At 43.7% G+C, this 14,985-nt stretch overlaps 1 protein-coding gene across 1 annotated transcript; it reads right to left on the reverse strand.

The window, feature by feature from the left end:
* Window positions 1-324: 324 nt before the first annotated feature.
* On the reverse strand, window positions 325-9,465 carry LOC124005000 (AP-2 complex subunit sigma). The gene is made up of 5 exons (XM_046313818.1): window positions 9,304-9,465; window positions 8,149-8,298; window positions 7,668-7,781; window positions 2,467-2,526; window positions 325-1,800 (listed from the first exon to the last, which is right to left on the reverse strand). Exons 1-5 carry the CDS (start codon window positions 9,304-9,306, stop codon window positions 1,699-1,701), a joined length of 429 nt encoding a protein of 142 aa, XP_046169774.1. The 5' UTR covers window positions 9,307-9,465; the 3' UTR covers window positions 325-1,698.
* Window positions 9,466-14,985: the final 5,520 nt, after the last annotated feature.

Raw genomic sequence — 14,985 nt, forward strand, 5'->3', positions numbered from 1 at the left:
GTATCATTGTCAACCTGGTTGCTTATCCACCACAGAAGTCAGAGTAGGGTCAGTTTTCGGGAGACTTCATATGGTAAAAGCTTTGTCTAATTGTCTGGATTTCTGTCTGTGGGTCGATGGAGTAACAGGCAGAGTGCGTTTAATGTAGCTGAAGTGGACATATTGATTTTTATAGATCACTGGGAGGCTGCTAGAATGACCTCTGAGGGTGGATTCCAAAATGTGAAAGCTAGGCCGGATTAATACCACTAGATGGCACTAATCACAAATTATACATCTTCCAATTTCAGTACTTAAATTGAATGTTCTTCACAGTATAAAAAGTACAGGTTAACATTTTATTTAGTACTTTGATTATTTTTTATATACACTGACTGGGTAGTTTAGCAACAGGAGACCCCAACACATCTTTCAACAATCTCACAGGACAGACAGGGGAAGCAGTACATCGCACTAAATCCAAAATAAGAAAATGTTAAACCATAACAGTAACATGTGAAACCTGTGTGTTGGGGAGGTGCAAGACTGGACATGGTTACAATGAGGGACGAGATACAAGGCGGTGTTGTCACAGACCTATTCGACAACTGCCTCGGGTTTTGGTCATATCATTTGGCCTCCCTATTTATGAGGTGACCAGGGAATATTAATGGGATTTCCCCCAATTCAGATCGGTGTATTAAAACACTGACAACGAGACAGGCAGGAGAAGCTGGGGAAAGGCCTGGAATAGACAATGGTTTCACAATTATGCATAAGATACACTGTATATATGTACACCATACAAAACAAACTTCACAGTACTGCTTTACTTAAAATATATCACTGTATAATTTCCCTTAAAGTATGTGTGTTAAGTTTAACATATCTGGTTGGGACTAACGAGCACCATTATGTGGAGTGGAGACACATTGTCTGATATACAACCTGACATGATACTGACAGTTATTTAAGACCGGAGGACCACCTATGTAATATCACAGAGAGTAGATGCAAACCTGCACAGGTTGCCATTACCAGACCTCAACAGCACACTTAAAGTGCACTCCATTGAACTGTGAACCACCACGAGAGGTCAACGGCGTCGATGGGCATTTGTAGCGGTGGTTTGGTCACTCCTCAGCTCAAACTGATTCTCCCAGAGAAGACAGGATTATCACAGGCAGTTTTACAAGGGTTTTCTTATGCTTTTTAAATGTATATTTTAGCTACTGTAGTGACACTGGGGTTGCCAGAACAGTGAAACCTTGTCATCCTCTCTCCACTAGTATAGGTTTGATGGCGGGATGTACAAGTGAATAACTGGCAACCTTAATATAACTGCCGTAAGTGCAGCCTCCAGCTGGAGACAGGGCATAGAGACATTTATTTTCAGTGCTGCAAATATACTCATCCAGATGATTTTACTTGAACTGGTGGTAAAGAAATGAAATGATAAGGGCTGTATCTGCAGCACCAAAATACAGCCTTTCTGGGCATAAGAGGTTGAAACTTTCTCATTGTAATGTGTAGAGCTGAACCGATTCTGCATGACCAAAAACTATGTCTGTTCTATACCCTGCATTTCTATCTGAACGTTCTGTGAATAAGCCCCTGGTTTCTGTAAGGGGTGGAAGATGGCAAATGAGAGGGGGTCCTTTCCAGAGTGACATTGATGGTGGGTGGGTGATGGACTGTTCAAGATGGCTGCCCTGTTGTCTACTCGAGGGACTGGAGCATTAGCAGCTGCTTGAGGACCTTGGTCTGGCTTGTCTCTCTGATCTCCCCCGCCAGGAACATCTCATCCACCACCGTGTACACCTGGGACAGAACACACAGGGCAGGTTAGGTCAGAGGTCAGCCTACTGCACTGGTCAAATTCCATGTGCGCACACAGCTTTAAAAAAATAAAATAAAAACGGAAGTGTTGGGAGAACTGTATAGATCCTGCAGATTCATCTCCACCTCATTACGTAAATGGGTCTTTCTAACAGTGCGTAGGCCTTGCTGCTGTGGCACTAGATCTAATAGAGAGGGGGTTGATGTTGAGGCAAGCTGTTTGCCATCATGTCACTTTCTGGCACTTTCTGTTTTATTCGTGAATCCGAAGACATCACAGAGCGCAGCGACTTTTAGCGTGGGCTGCGCTTCTTTAAGGTTCAGCGAGTGGGCGAATATTCAGAAATGCCTTCCGTAATTGACACGATAACTGCTTAAAGGGCAGTCATCAGAGGAGTCTTAATTGCTTAACATTTCTGGCAGAGGAAAACCAATCCCCACCAAATTGATGTGGATGAGCCTAGTTGACTGATTGTTGTAATTACGCATCACATCCTCGTTGCCATAGCACCTCCCCATTGCAATGAAAGAAAATAAATTAAAATGATATCTTTTCACCTCCCCCGGGTTTTTTCAGCTCCTTTCTGTTTTTCCTCTTAGCACAGAGTGTTTGTGGTTTTAAAAATCATCAACACTTTTTACTCTTACCTTGTAGAAGTTGAACACCAGGTCCAACTCGCACACGTTGTGGAAATACTCATTCAACACCTAAAGGGGGGAAAGACGACACGGGGGTCAGGTTTTGTTACATTAACTATTTAGTCTAATTCATAGCTAGGATACAGTGTAATCCATAGTACAAGGCTGTGGTCTGAAGTAGTGCACTAGCCTATATAGGGAATCATTTAAGGGGCCGAGGAAGTCCAGCATTCCAGGTCGCGGTGCTCTTGAACCAGAGTGTCAGGAATCTCAGCTGTTTTCCTTCACGGGCCACATTCCGCCTGCCCCTTGGACAGGGAGCACAGTGCGATCTGTTCTGCCATTTCCCCTCGACCCCGGGAGGAAAGCCACTCAGGCAATGCTTTTTGGGAATATGAACAAACACCACCAGAGAGATTTGTCCTTCCCCACTTTGATGTTTTGGCCTTACTTTTGCATCGAGTCAGACTCTATATGGGGCGTATTACACTGGGTAAGAATGCATAGAAAATAGAGCCCCAGTCGAGGTGTCATACCCATAAGACCTAGAGATCAAACAGGGAAATGGTTCCAATTTTTCCACAGGGGAATTTAGAAATACTTAAAATTAGTGATGCACCGATATCCAATATTTTCCCTTTCAAAAAAAAACTATCCCGATGTTAAACATGTTATAATGCTTAAGGCCGCTAGTACAGTCAAATAATTCACACACACACACACACACAGGTTTAAGACACTGCATCTCAGTGCAAGAGGCGTCACTACAGTCCCTGGTTCAAATTCAAGCTGTATCACATCCGGCCGTGACAAAATTGGCCGAGCGTGGTCCGGTTTTGGCCGGGGGAAGCCATGATTGTAAATAAGAATTTGTTGTTAACCGACTTGCCTAGTCAAATAAAAAGGTTACACACACACACACAAACTTGTTGACCAATCAGGACCTGAATATGACTGCAAGTCACATAATAATTTAACACGTTCATACATTTTTTAAACGTATTTATCACACATTGATTACACTAACACCCGTATTTCATATGTCACAACGATTCATCGATACGCATGTTATGACACTGGTCAAGTTGTCTCGCGCACTTACAGTGCTGGTCATAAGAAAAGCTAGCTAGCTCATGGATGCAAAACGACAATCTGTTTCAGTAGCTAGCTCAAATCAAAAAATCAAATCAAATCAAATGTATTTGTCACATACACATGGTTAGCAGATGTTAATGCGAGTGTAGCGAAATGCTTGTGCTTCTAGTTCCGACAATGCAGTGATAACCAACAAGTAATCTAACTAACAATTCCAAAACTACTGTCTTATACACAGTGTAAGGGGATAAGGAACATGTACATAAGGATATATGAATGAGTGATGGTACAGAGCAGCATACAGTAGATGGTATCGAGTACAGTATATACATATGAGATGAGTGTGTAGACAAAGTAAACAAAGTGGCATAGTTAAAGTGGCTAGTGATACATGTGTTACATAAGGATGCAGTCGATGATGTAGAGTACAGTATATACATATGCATATGAGATTAATAATGTAGGGTAAGTAACATTATATAAGGTAGCATTGTTTAAAGTGGCTAGTGATATATTTACATCATTTCCCATCAATTCCCATTATTAAAATGGCTGGAGTTGGGTCAGTGTCAATGACAGTGTGTTGGCAGCAGCCACTCAGTGTTAGTGGTGGCTGTTTAACAGTCTGATGGCCTGTAGCTCAGTTGGTAGAGCATGGCGCTTGTAACGCCAGGGTAGTGGGTTCGATCCCCGGGACCACCCATACGTAGAATGTAGGCCATCAGACTGTTAAACAGCCACCACTAACACTGAGTGGCTGCTGCCAACACACTGTCATTGACACTGACCCAACTCCAGCCATTTTAATAATGGGAATTGATGGGAAATGATGTAAATATATCACTAGCCACTTTAAACATATATATTATATAGAAGCTGTTTTTCAGTCTCTCGGTCCCAGCTTTGATGCACCTGTACTGACCTCGCCTTCTGGATGATAGCGGGGTGAACAGGCAGTGGTTCGGGTGGTTGATGTCCTTGATGATCTTTATGGCCTTCCTGTAACAACGGGTGGTGTAGGTGTCCTGGAGGGCAGGTAGTTTGCCCCCGGTGATGCGTTGTGCAGTCCTCACTACCCTCTGGAGAGCCTTACGGTTGAGGGCGGAGCAGTTGCCGTACCAGGCGGTGATACAGCCCGCCAGGATGCTCTCGATTGTGCATCTGTAGAAGTTTGTGAGTGCTTTTGGTGACAAGCCGAATTTCTTCAGCCTCCTGAGGTTGAATAGGCGCTGCTGCGCCTTCTTCACGACGCTGTCAGTGTGAGTGGACCAATTCAGTTTGTCTGTGATGTGTATGCCGAGGAACTTAAAACTAGCTACCCTCTCCACTACTGTTCCATCGATGTGGATAGGGGGTGTTCCCTCTGCTGTTTCCTGAAGTCCACAATCATCTCCTTAGTTTTGTTGACGTTGAGTGTGAGGTTATTTTCCTGACACCACACTCCGAGGGCCCTCACCTCCTCCCTGTAGGCCGTCTCGTCGTTGTTGGTAATCAAGCCTACCACTGTTGTGTCGTCCGCAAACTTGATGATTGAGTTGGAGGCGTGCATGGCCACGCAGTCGTGGGTGAACAGGGAGTACAGGAGAGGGCTCAGAACGCACCCTTGTGGGGCCCCGTGTTGAGGATCAGCGGGGAGGAGATGTTGTTGCCTACCCTCACCACCTGGGGGCGGCCCGTCAGGAAGTCCAGTACCCAGTTGCACAGGGCGGGGTCGAGACCCAGGGTCTCGAGCTTGATGACAAGCTTGGAGGGTACTATGGTGTTGAATGCCGAGCTGTAGTCGATGAACAGCATTCTCACATAGGTATTTCTCTTGTCCAGGTGGGTTAGGGCAGTGTGCAGTGTGGTTGAGATTACATCGTCTGTGGACCTATTTGGGCGGTAAGCAAATTGGAGTGGGTCTAGGGTGTCAGGTAGGGTGGAGGTGATATGGTCCTTGACTAGTCTCTCAAAGCACTTCATGATGACGGAAGTGAGTGCTACGGGGCGGTAGTCGTTTAGCTCAGTTACCTTAGCTTTCTTGGGAACAGGAACAATGGTGGCCCTCTTGAAGCATGTGGGAACAGCAGACTGGTATAGGGATTGATTGAATATGTCCGTAAACACACCGGCCAGCTGGTCTGCGCATGCTCTGAGGGCGCGGCTGGGGATGCCGTCTGGGCCTGCAGCCTTGCGAGGGTTAACACGTTTAAATGTCTTACTCACCTCGGCTGCAGTGAAGGAGAGACCGCATGTTTCCGTTGCAGGCCGTGTCAGTGGCACTGTATTGTCCTCAAAGCGGGCAAAAAGTTATTTAGTCTGCCTGGGAGCAAGACATCCTGGTCCGTGACTGGGCTGGATTTCATCTTGTAGTCCGTGATTGACTGTAGACCCTGCCACATGCCTCTTGTGTCTGAGCCATTGAATTGAGATTCCACTTTGTCTCTGTACTGACGCTTAGCTTGTTTAATAGCCTTACGGAGGGAATAGCTGCACTGTTTGTATTCAGTCATGTTGCCAGACACCTTGCCCTGATTAAAAGCAGTGGTTCGCGCTTTCAGTTTCACGCGAATGCTGCCATCAATCCACGGTTTCTGGTTAGGGAATGTTTTTATCGTTGCTATGGGAACGACATCTTCGACGCACGTTCTAATGAACTCGCACACCGAATCAGCGTATTCGTCAATATTCCCATCTGACGCAATACGAAACATGTCCCAGTCCACGTGATGGAAGCAGTCTTGGAGTGTAGAGTCAGCTTGGTCTGACCAGCGTTGGACCAGCGTTGGACAGACCTCAGCGTGGGAGCCTCTTGTTTTAATTTCTGCCTGTAGGCAGGGATCAGCAAAATGGAGCTAACTATATAGCTAGGTATCATCATCTAAAATAAGATTGGTCTTTTAATGAGGGTTATTTGATTGATGGTGGTCGGACCCATCCATGTGAAGCTAGCCACAAGGATTAGCCACAATAGTGGACTTTGATTAGCCTTCAAAATAAAAGTATGTCATTGACAGTGATGCAAATGAAATACAAATAGTATAATTATGCCATAATTGAATAGATCATGCTAAACAAGGTTGGAATATTATATAAAATCAACAAAAGGCTATTAATCTCACTGGATGTATTATACTTTAGAATTGCACGGGGGCATACTTATTTCACTGTACAGCCTTACCGATGGATTGTTGATCAATGACATGGGGTATCAGTCTACTCAGTGACACCCAGAGAACATTCGCATCGTAGCTCTTATTGCAGGGACTCTAAAACAACTGAATTGAGCCACATTTATTGTCAACCTGTGTATTAAACACTATTCCCAAGGAAAAACAATACTGCGTTTCTAAAAATGGTGGGAAAACGATTGGAACTATTGCCCTGTTTGACTGCTAGATTTTATGGGTATTATGACTCGTATTGTGGTACTCTATAGGTGTGTTCGTAAATTTGCTCTGGCTATCTACTCCGATTTCAGAGCACTCGCGTCTGAGTGTACCAGAGGGCAGAATAACTGATGAATAGACGAACACTCAACACCCGTTGAATATGGCCAGTGTCAGTCAACGTTGGCAAAAAAAGCATCATTAAATAATTGTTGCCAGCAGCACAGTTACAGTCACTAACGCTCTGGATAACCAGCTCGGCTAGGGTGAGTAAAATGGTTAGAGTGGGGTGTTCTCTCATTTATGTCCGGAGGTAGCATGCTAGCCAACGTTAGCCAGTTAGCTTGGGTGCTTGACTGCCGTTGTGAGGTCAGAACGCTCAGGTCAACCCTACTCCCCGGCCACAGCATCCAGTGTGCTTCCTGAACACTCCAAGAGCGAAACGCTCAGAATTTACAAACAGACAATCTGACAGCGCTCCGAATTTAACGAAAGCCTAAAGCGCACTCCTGCACTCCAGATTGAATTGATGAACACACCCTATATTCTAAAAGAGCTGTAGGAGCACATGGATACAATCATTTACCAATAAAACATGCTTAATCATTCAGCTATGGATGTGGAGATTTGATTAGCCCACATTCCTTCACATAACCTGCCAAAGAGTCATTGACATGAAACAGCTCCCACATTATGTGTCATCGTAATAAACAGTCTGTCTACGGGTGAGTTAATGTGACGTCATACCTCCACAAAGTTGTGAATGCCCTCCAGGTATGCCAGGTTGTTGTCTGTCACATCCACACAGATGCAGAAGTACAGACCAGCATAGCGCCTATAGATGATCTTGAAGTTCCTGAACTGAAGACAAGACAGACAAGTGTCTCAATATGTGCTTTTCATTTGAGAATAATTAATAGCATATCGAATTCAACTTGGTTAACCAATTAGTGTTACAGTATGTCAGTGGAAAATATAGCCTATTATCCACCGCCTCTTCAGTGTCACAATGTGTGCTACGATTTAGGCCCGTGTCATTGTAAAGCCAAGTAAACAGTACGCCAAATGCAGCTCCAGACCTTGAGTTACAGCACCAGGTAGCTTTCAGCCTTGCTAGAATGTCCAGATAGAGACCACGAATACAATTGCCAGAAACAAATAGCCTACATTCGGGCACACACAGACTCCAACGCACGGACATGGCATCGAGTAGATCCTTCTGCCTTACCTCCACAAAGTTGGTGTGCTTGGCATCACGGACAGTCACCACAGCGTGCACCTCCTCAATCAGCTTCTGTTTCTCGTCGTCATCAAACTGCATGTACCACTTGGCCAGTCGGGTCTTCCCTGCTCGGTTCTGAATAAGGATGAAGCGGATCTGTATGGCAGGAGCAGAGGGGAGGAGAGATGAAGAGTGAGAAATGCTCTGCAGTCTAGTACAGGGGCTCTCCAGCCCTGTTCCTGGAGAGTTACCCTCCTGTAGGTTTTTGCTCCAACCCCAGTTGTAACTAACTTTGTTCAGCTTATCAACCAGTGTGCTAGATTAGGGTTGAGTGAAAACCTGCAGGACTGTAGTTCTCCAAGAACAGGGTTGGAGAGCCCTGCTATAGTAACTTAGCTAGCTACATCACAACATTCTGAACTCGGCATATAGCCAAGCTAGACTAGGCCTGAATGTAATGTAGCTATAGAACTTGATTTTCCCGTTCTTCTTGTCAGAGAGTCAAAGTTCTACACACTTCATTTCCAATGTGAACATTAGGAAACAATGAACGCTCGCTAGCCTTGTCTTGAATATGGCTTCTCAGATCTCACTACGGGTAAGTAACGTTGAACGTTTCACTGTAAGGTCTACCTACACCTGTTGCATTCGGGGCATGTGCCATAACATTTTATTTGATTGATTCACTGTTCTCACCACTCATGCATCATCAGTTTCACCTATAACCTAGAGCTATAACAAAACCAATAACAGTGCATTTCTGAGCATGGATTGGTTAAGAGTGTGCTGACAGATTCGCATTCCTTTACAACACCTAACGTTAGCTAGTAATCTAACGTTAGCTAGCCACACCCTTCCAGGTCAAAATATATAGCTAGCTATGTTAACTAGCTAGGTGGCTAACTAGTCTAACGTTACTGACAAATGCAAGCCAGGCAGTTGCTTCGTAAAAAAATAAACATATAGAGCCGGATGTAGCTAATCGATTCATTTAGTTAGGTTTATTTAATTCGAATATATAGCGTTATCTAGCTAGCTATACTTTATAGGCTTCTCATACATTTCACAGGAGAGATTGACGACCGACATTGGCTAGCTAGCGGCTATGTTAACGTTAGAGCAAAGTAATTGGCCACAAAATCTACCCAATTGCAAACATACCATTGTCTTTTCTTTGAGTCAGTTGTTTTAAAACAAATAGAAATTCCCTCAGCCTGGTGACTTTTATTTGATTTTTCATAAATTCTCCAAATGACCAGGATTGTTTTGACGACCGATTGCCCGCTATCTTACCGAGCAGAATGTACAGGAAAAGCTAAAGGCGCAAGGCATTGCGGGAAATTGAGTTTTATTAGACCAGTAAAATCGTTAGATTTAAAAGTTAAGGGAATTATATATCCCTACAAGAACCATCATGCACCCCTCTCCGGTTTATTGTGTCAACTGCAGATTCGTGAGGTCCAGTCACATGAATATTTGGCTCAGGTTTGGCCAATAATTTTTTTAAATCAGAAGGGGGGAAGTGCAAATTTTGCAGTATAAATAATTTACAGGCACTTTGATTTATTGTAATTTACGGCACATTATATAACGGGTAAATCAGTTCCTGAATTCTGATAGGTTACCACCGTATTCCAGCCTGTGTCTATTCCACAAGTTAGCACCAGCTAAAACTGACTTTTAAATTGCCTATTTACTCTGTTCCATTTGACTGTGCGATCCACTACCTCATCAACCCAGTCAGATTATTTATGAATTTGATCTCCACTATTAAAAGCATCTAGACATGATCTCACATTCCTTTTAGATTAACATTCGTTTTCAACAGGGGAGATTTGTATAAACCTTTACAGTCTGTCTCCGACATTTGCAACACAGTAATGAACGTGTCGGGCAGCGTTTCTCAGCTGGCATCGTTTTTATGGATATAAACAACTAAAAAAAGGTACAACTCAACGAAGTGCAGGTTGTTTGCAGTCTTTCAGGCTTCGGTTTGAAGTGATTGTGTTAGCCGTGTTGTTGGCGAGCTCCTCTGAACAATAGTATCCTGACGATGGAGCACATTTTCACGCCTCATTCCGCTCATTGTTATGGATGTATCCAAATAAATGTCACTAGAAAAAAACAGCTTAAACAAATGTGGCTACTTTGCGGCACTTTTTGCCGTGACCGTAAATTAGCCGTAGTTGGCCTAGCTAGCAAGCAAAGGGTTAAGAACATTGCCAGCCAGTATGGCAATGGAACATTCAGAATGAACGACTGGGTCGTATCCATAGATGCAGAACAAAGAGAAGTCTTTGGCAACAGAACGAACGACCAGCCGGCTTTGGGTAGCAACCCTCGATTTGTGTCGGGACTACATATTGTGGAAGGATTAAATAGTATGAATACATTTGTCACAATAACGTTCATGGAAATATTGCAATCGTTATTTGAATATGTTGGTAAACCCCTTTTGTATTATGTTTGGTAACAACTTTGTATAAAAGTAATAATGCCCTCGAAGCCAGTGTATTGGCACGTTTGCCGGTCCGAGACAAAGTCAAATCAGATGTATTTATAAAGCCCTTCTTACATCAGCTGATGTCAAAGTGCTGTACAGAAACCCATCCTAAAATCCCAAACAGCAAACAATGCAGGTGTAGAAGCACGGTGGCTAGGAAAAACTCCCTAGAAAGGGAAGTCTAGGGCCTAACAACACCCGTGCCAATTTATCCTCCAAATACCGGTTTCTCCGGCATGATCACTTAGGGTGTGTTCCTAAATTCAATCTGGAGTGCCAGAGTTTTTTTCGGGGTGTTCAGAGCGCACACTGGACGAACAGGTCGAAGAGTAGGGTTGAACCGAGCGTTCTGACCTCACAACGACCCAAGCTAAATGTCTAACGTTGGCAAGCTACTTCCAGACACAAACGAGAGAACACCTCACTATTATTCGCCCCAACTGGTTAGGCTGTTTTCATGTTATCCAGAGCGTTGGTGACTAACTGTGCTGCTGGCAACAATTGAATTACGATTTTTCTATTGCTTGACGTTTACTGACACCGGCCATGTTCAACTGGTGTTGAGCGTTCCTAAATTCATCAATAATTCTGCGCTCTGGCACACAGACGATAGCGCCTTGAAATGAGAGTAGAAATGGGGGCTCTCGAGTGGCGCAGCTGTCTAAGGCACTGCAAGAGGCGTCACTACAGTCTCTGGTTCGAATCCAGGCTGAATCACATCCTGCCGTGATTGGGACGCAAAATTATCCCGGCATCGTCCAGGTTTGGTAGGGTAAATAAGAATTTGTTCTGAACTGACTTGCCTAGTTAAATAAAGTGTTGTGTGTTTTGTGAGTTGATTTATCTATCCTATGAGGAATCCAATTATCTAAAACAAAAATGGATAAATGTAATATAGGCTACCACTGTGCTTGATTTTGAACAAATTCTTATTTACAATGACGGCCTACCAAAAGGCCTCCTACAGGGTTTGGGATAAATAAAAATAAAAATATATATGATCAAATAATTTTATATATGAAGTTTACATACACTTCGGTTGGAGTCATTAAAACTCTTTTTTTCAACCACCACAAATGTCTTGTTAACAAACTGTAGTTTTGGCAAGTCAGTTAGGACATCTACTTTGTGCATGACACAAGTAATTTTTCCAACAGTTGTTTATAGACAGATTATTTCACTTATAATTCCAGTGGGTCAGAAGTTTATGTTGACTGTGCCATTAAACAGCTCGGAAAATTCCCAAAAATTATGTCATGGCTTTAGAAGCTTCTGATAGGCTAATTGACATCATTTGAGTCAATTGGAGGTGTACCTGTGGATGTATTTCAAGGCCTACCTTCAAACTCAGTGCCTCTTTGCTTGACATCATGGGAAAATCAAAAGAAATCAGCCAAGACCTCAGAAAAATAATTGTAGACCTCCACAAGTCTGGTTCATCATTGGGAGATATTTTCAAATGTTTGAAGGTACCACGTTCATCTGTACAAACAATAGTATGCAAGTATAAACACCATGGGACCACACAGCCGTAATAGCGCTCAGGAAGGAAACTTGTTCTTTCTCCTAGAGATGAACGTACGTTGGTGTGAAAAGTGCAAATCAATCCCAGAACAACAGCAAAGGACCTTGCGAAGATACTGGAGGAAACGGGTACAAATGGTATCTATATCCACAAGTCGCTCTGGATAAGAGCGTCTGCTAAATGACTTAAATGTAAATGTAAATGTAAAACGAGTCCTCAATCGACATAACCTGTGAGGCTGCTCAGCAAGGAAGAAGCACTTGATCCAACATCGTCATAGAAAAAGCCAGACTACAGTTGCAACTGCACATGGGGACAAAGATCATACTTTTTGGAGAAATGTCCTCTGGTCTGATGAAATAAAAATAGAACTGTCTGGCCATAATGACCATTGATATGTTTGGAGGAAAAAGGGGAATGCTTGCAAGCTGAAGAACACCATCCCAACCGTAAAGCACGGGGGTGGCAGCATCATGTTGTGGGGGCGCTTTGCTGCAGGAGGAACTGGTGCACTTCACAAAATAGATGGCATCATGAGGAGAGAAATGATGTGGATATATTGAAGCAACATCTCAAGACATCAGTCAGGAAGTTAAAGCTTGGTCTTCCAAATGGACTTTGACCCTAAGCATACTTCCAAAGTTGTGGCAAAATGGCTTAAGGACAACAAAGTCAAGGTAATGGGGTGGCCATCACACAGCCCTGACCTCAATTCTATATTAAATTTGTGGGCAGAACTGAAAGTGTGTGTGAGCAAGGAGGCCTACAAACCTGACTCAATTACACCAGTTCTGTCAGGAGGATTGAGCCAAAATTAGGCCAACTTATTGTGGGAAGCTTGTGGAAGGTGACCCAAAACATTTGACCCAAGTTAAACAATTTAAAGGCAATGCTACCAAATACTAATTGAGTGTATGTAAACTTCTGACCCACTGGGAATGTGATGAAATAAATAAAAGCTGAAATAAGTAATTCTCTACTATTATTTTGACATTTCACATTCTTAAAATAAAGTGGTGATCCTAACTGATCCTTAGACAGGGAGTTTTTTCTAGGATTAAATGTCAGGAATTGTGAAAAGCTGAGTTTAAATGTCTTTGGCTAAGTTGTATGTAAACGTCCGACTTCAACTGTATGTAAGCACAAGCACACATCACAACGAGAGACAACACTACATAAAGAGACCGGAGACAACCACACAGCAAGGCAGCAACACATGACAACACAACATGGCAGCAGCACAAAACATGGTACAAACATTATTGTGCACAGACAACAGCACAAAGGGCAAGAAGGTAGAGACGACAAATATATCAAGCAAAGCAGCCACAACTGTGCAAGCGTGTCCATGATGGAGTCTTTGAATGAAGAGATTGAGATAAAACTGTCCAGTTTGAGTGTTTGTTGCCGCTCGTTCCAGTTGCTGGATGCAGCGAAGCTAAAAGACGAGCGACCCAGGGATGTGTGTGCTTTGGGGACATTTAACATAATGTGACTGGCAGAACGGGTGCTGTGTGAGGATGAGGGCTTCAGTAAGTGTCTCAGATAGGGTGGAGTGAGGTCTAAGAGGGTTTTATAAATAAGCATCAAACATTGGGTCTTGCGACGGGTATACAGAGGTGACCAGTTTACCGAGGAGTTCTCTGTAATCTAGCATGGGTAGGATGGTCATCTGAATCAGGGTTAGTTTGGCAACTGGGGTGAAAGAGGAGCGATTTACAGTAGAGGAAACCAAGTCTAGATTTGACTTTAGTCTGCAGCTTTGATGTGTGCTGAGAGCAGGACAGTGTACTGTCTAGCCATACTCCCATAATCAAGATGTCTCATATAATTTTGACCTATTCCATTATCATTGATTTCTGTTGACCATATTAAACCCCAGAGGAAAGAAACCATAATACTTTTACATTTTTCCACAGTCCAAATGAAACATACATGACAAACTCTCCGACATCATGCCTTCAACCACAAGGCCTATTTGCAGGGTGTAACATAGGCCATTATACAGGAAGACTGGGGCACAACCCTAAATCTCAGCAAAAACAACAAAACACACGTTGTCTTTCACAGCCTGTGACTTCCACACCAAAGGCAAGGAATACACTTTTGTTCCCAATCCCACACCAAGCAGTAACAGAAAGGAGAGTCTGACATTTATGTTACATCCCTTTGGCTGTCTTCTGCAAAATCACGGCCCCTGGGTTTGTTAACTGGTCTGGTGGGTAGCCGATCCGCTGCAGAACATTGTCCAGACAGCTTGGACAGCTCCTCTGTGCTGTGCTGTGCGTTAGGCCGGGGAGGCCGAAGGGGGAGGGCGGTGATTGTCAGGGATTGCACAACTGTGAGTGGGAGGAATGTGCGTGCCCCTGGGACCCAGAAATATTTCAGCTGCAGAGCGAGTTGAGATGGGATAGGGAGAGTAAAGGGGAAACCAAGTAGAAAACATGGCTTCTTCTCTCGTTAGGCTGCTTTGCTGTCTTGTTTTCCAATAGGTTTTCCAAGGCTGTTGTGGCTTGAAATGAATAGGAGCAGATGAAACATTTCAGAGCATTTCCTCAATTTATACTCTGGTTAAAAACCAAACATCGTTCAGAAAGGTCTTGGTCAGAGAGATCGGTATAGTTGGGCCAGCTTGTCGCAGTGAGTGTCCCAGCAGTAGTTCAGTGGTGAAGGAGAAAATGAAAAAACGGGGACAAATTATGAATGGCACTTTGACCCCTGCTAGTCTTGCTCGGTGTGACTGGGGTCTGTGCAAATATTGCCGTGAACTCACTGACTAATATGATTGGACAGCAAGCGGCTTGTTGACTCGGAA

Source organism: Oncorhynchus gorbuscha, linkage group LG19 (genome assembly GCF_021184085.1).
Source record: "Oncorhynchus gorbuscha isolate QuinsamMale2020 ecotype Even-year linkage group LG19, OgorEven_v1.0, whole genome shotgun sequence".
Taxonomy (NCBI): Eukaryota; Metazoa; Chordata; class Actinopteri; order Salmoniformes; family Salmonidae; genus Oncorhynchus; species Oncorhynchus gorbuscha.

Bases quoted from the DNA above. Each gene is read 5' to 3' on its own strand.
- LOC124005000 (XM_046313818.1), bottom strand. The intron at 7,782-8,148 runs GTAAGGCAGAAG...TCTTGTCTTCAG, and splicing joins AGCACACCAACTTTGTGGAG to TTCAGGAACTTCAAGATCAT. The intron at 2,527-7,667 runs GTATGACGTCAC...TCCCCCCTTTAG, and splicing joins GCATTCACAACTTTGTGGAG to GTGTTGAATGAGTATTTCCA.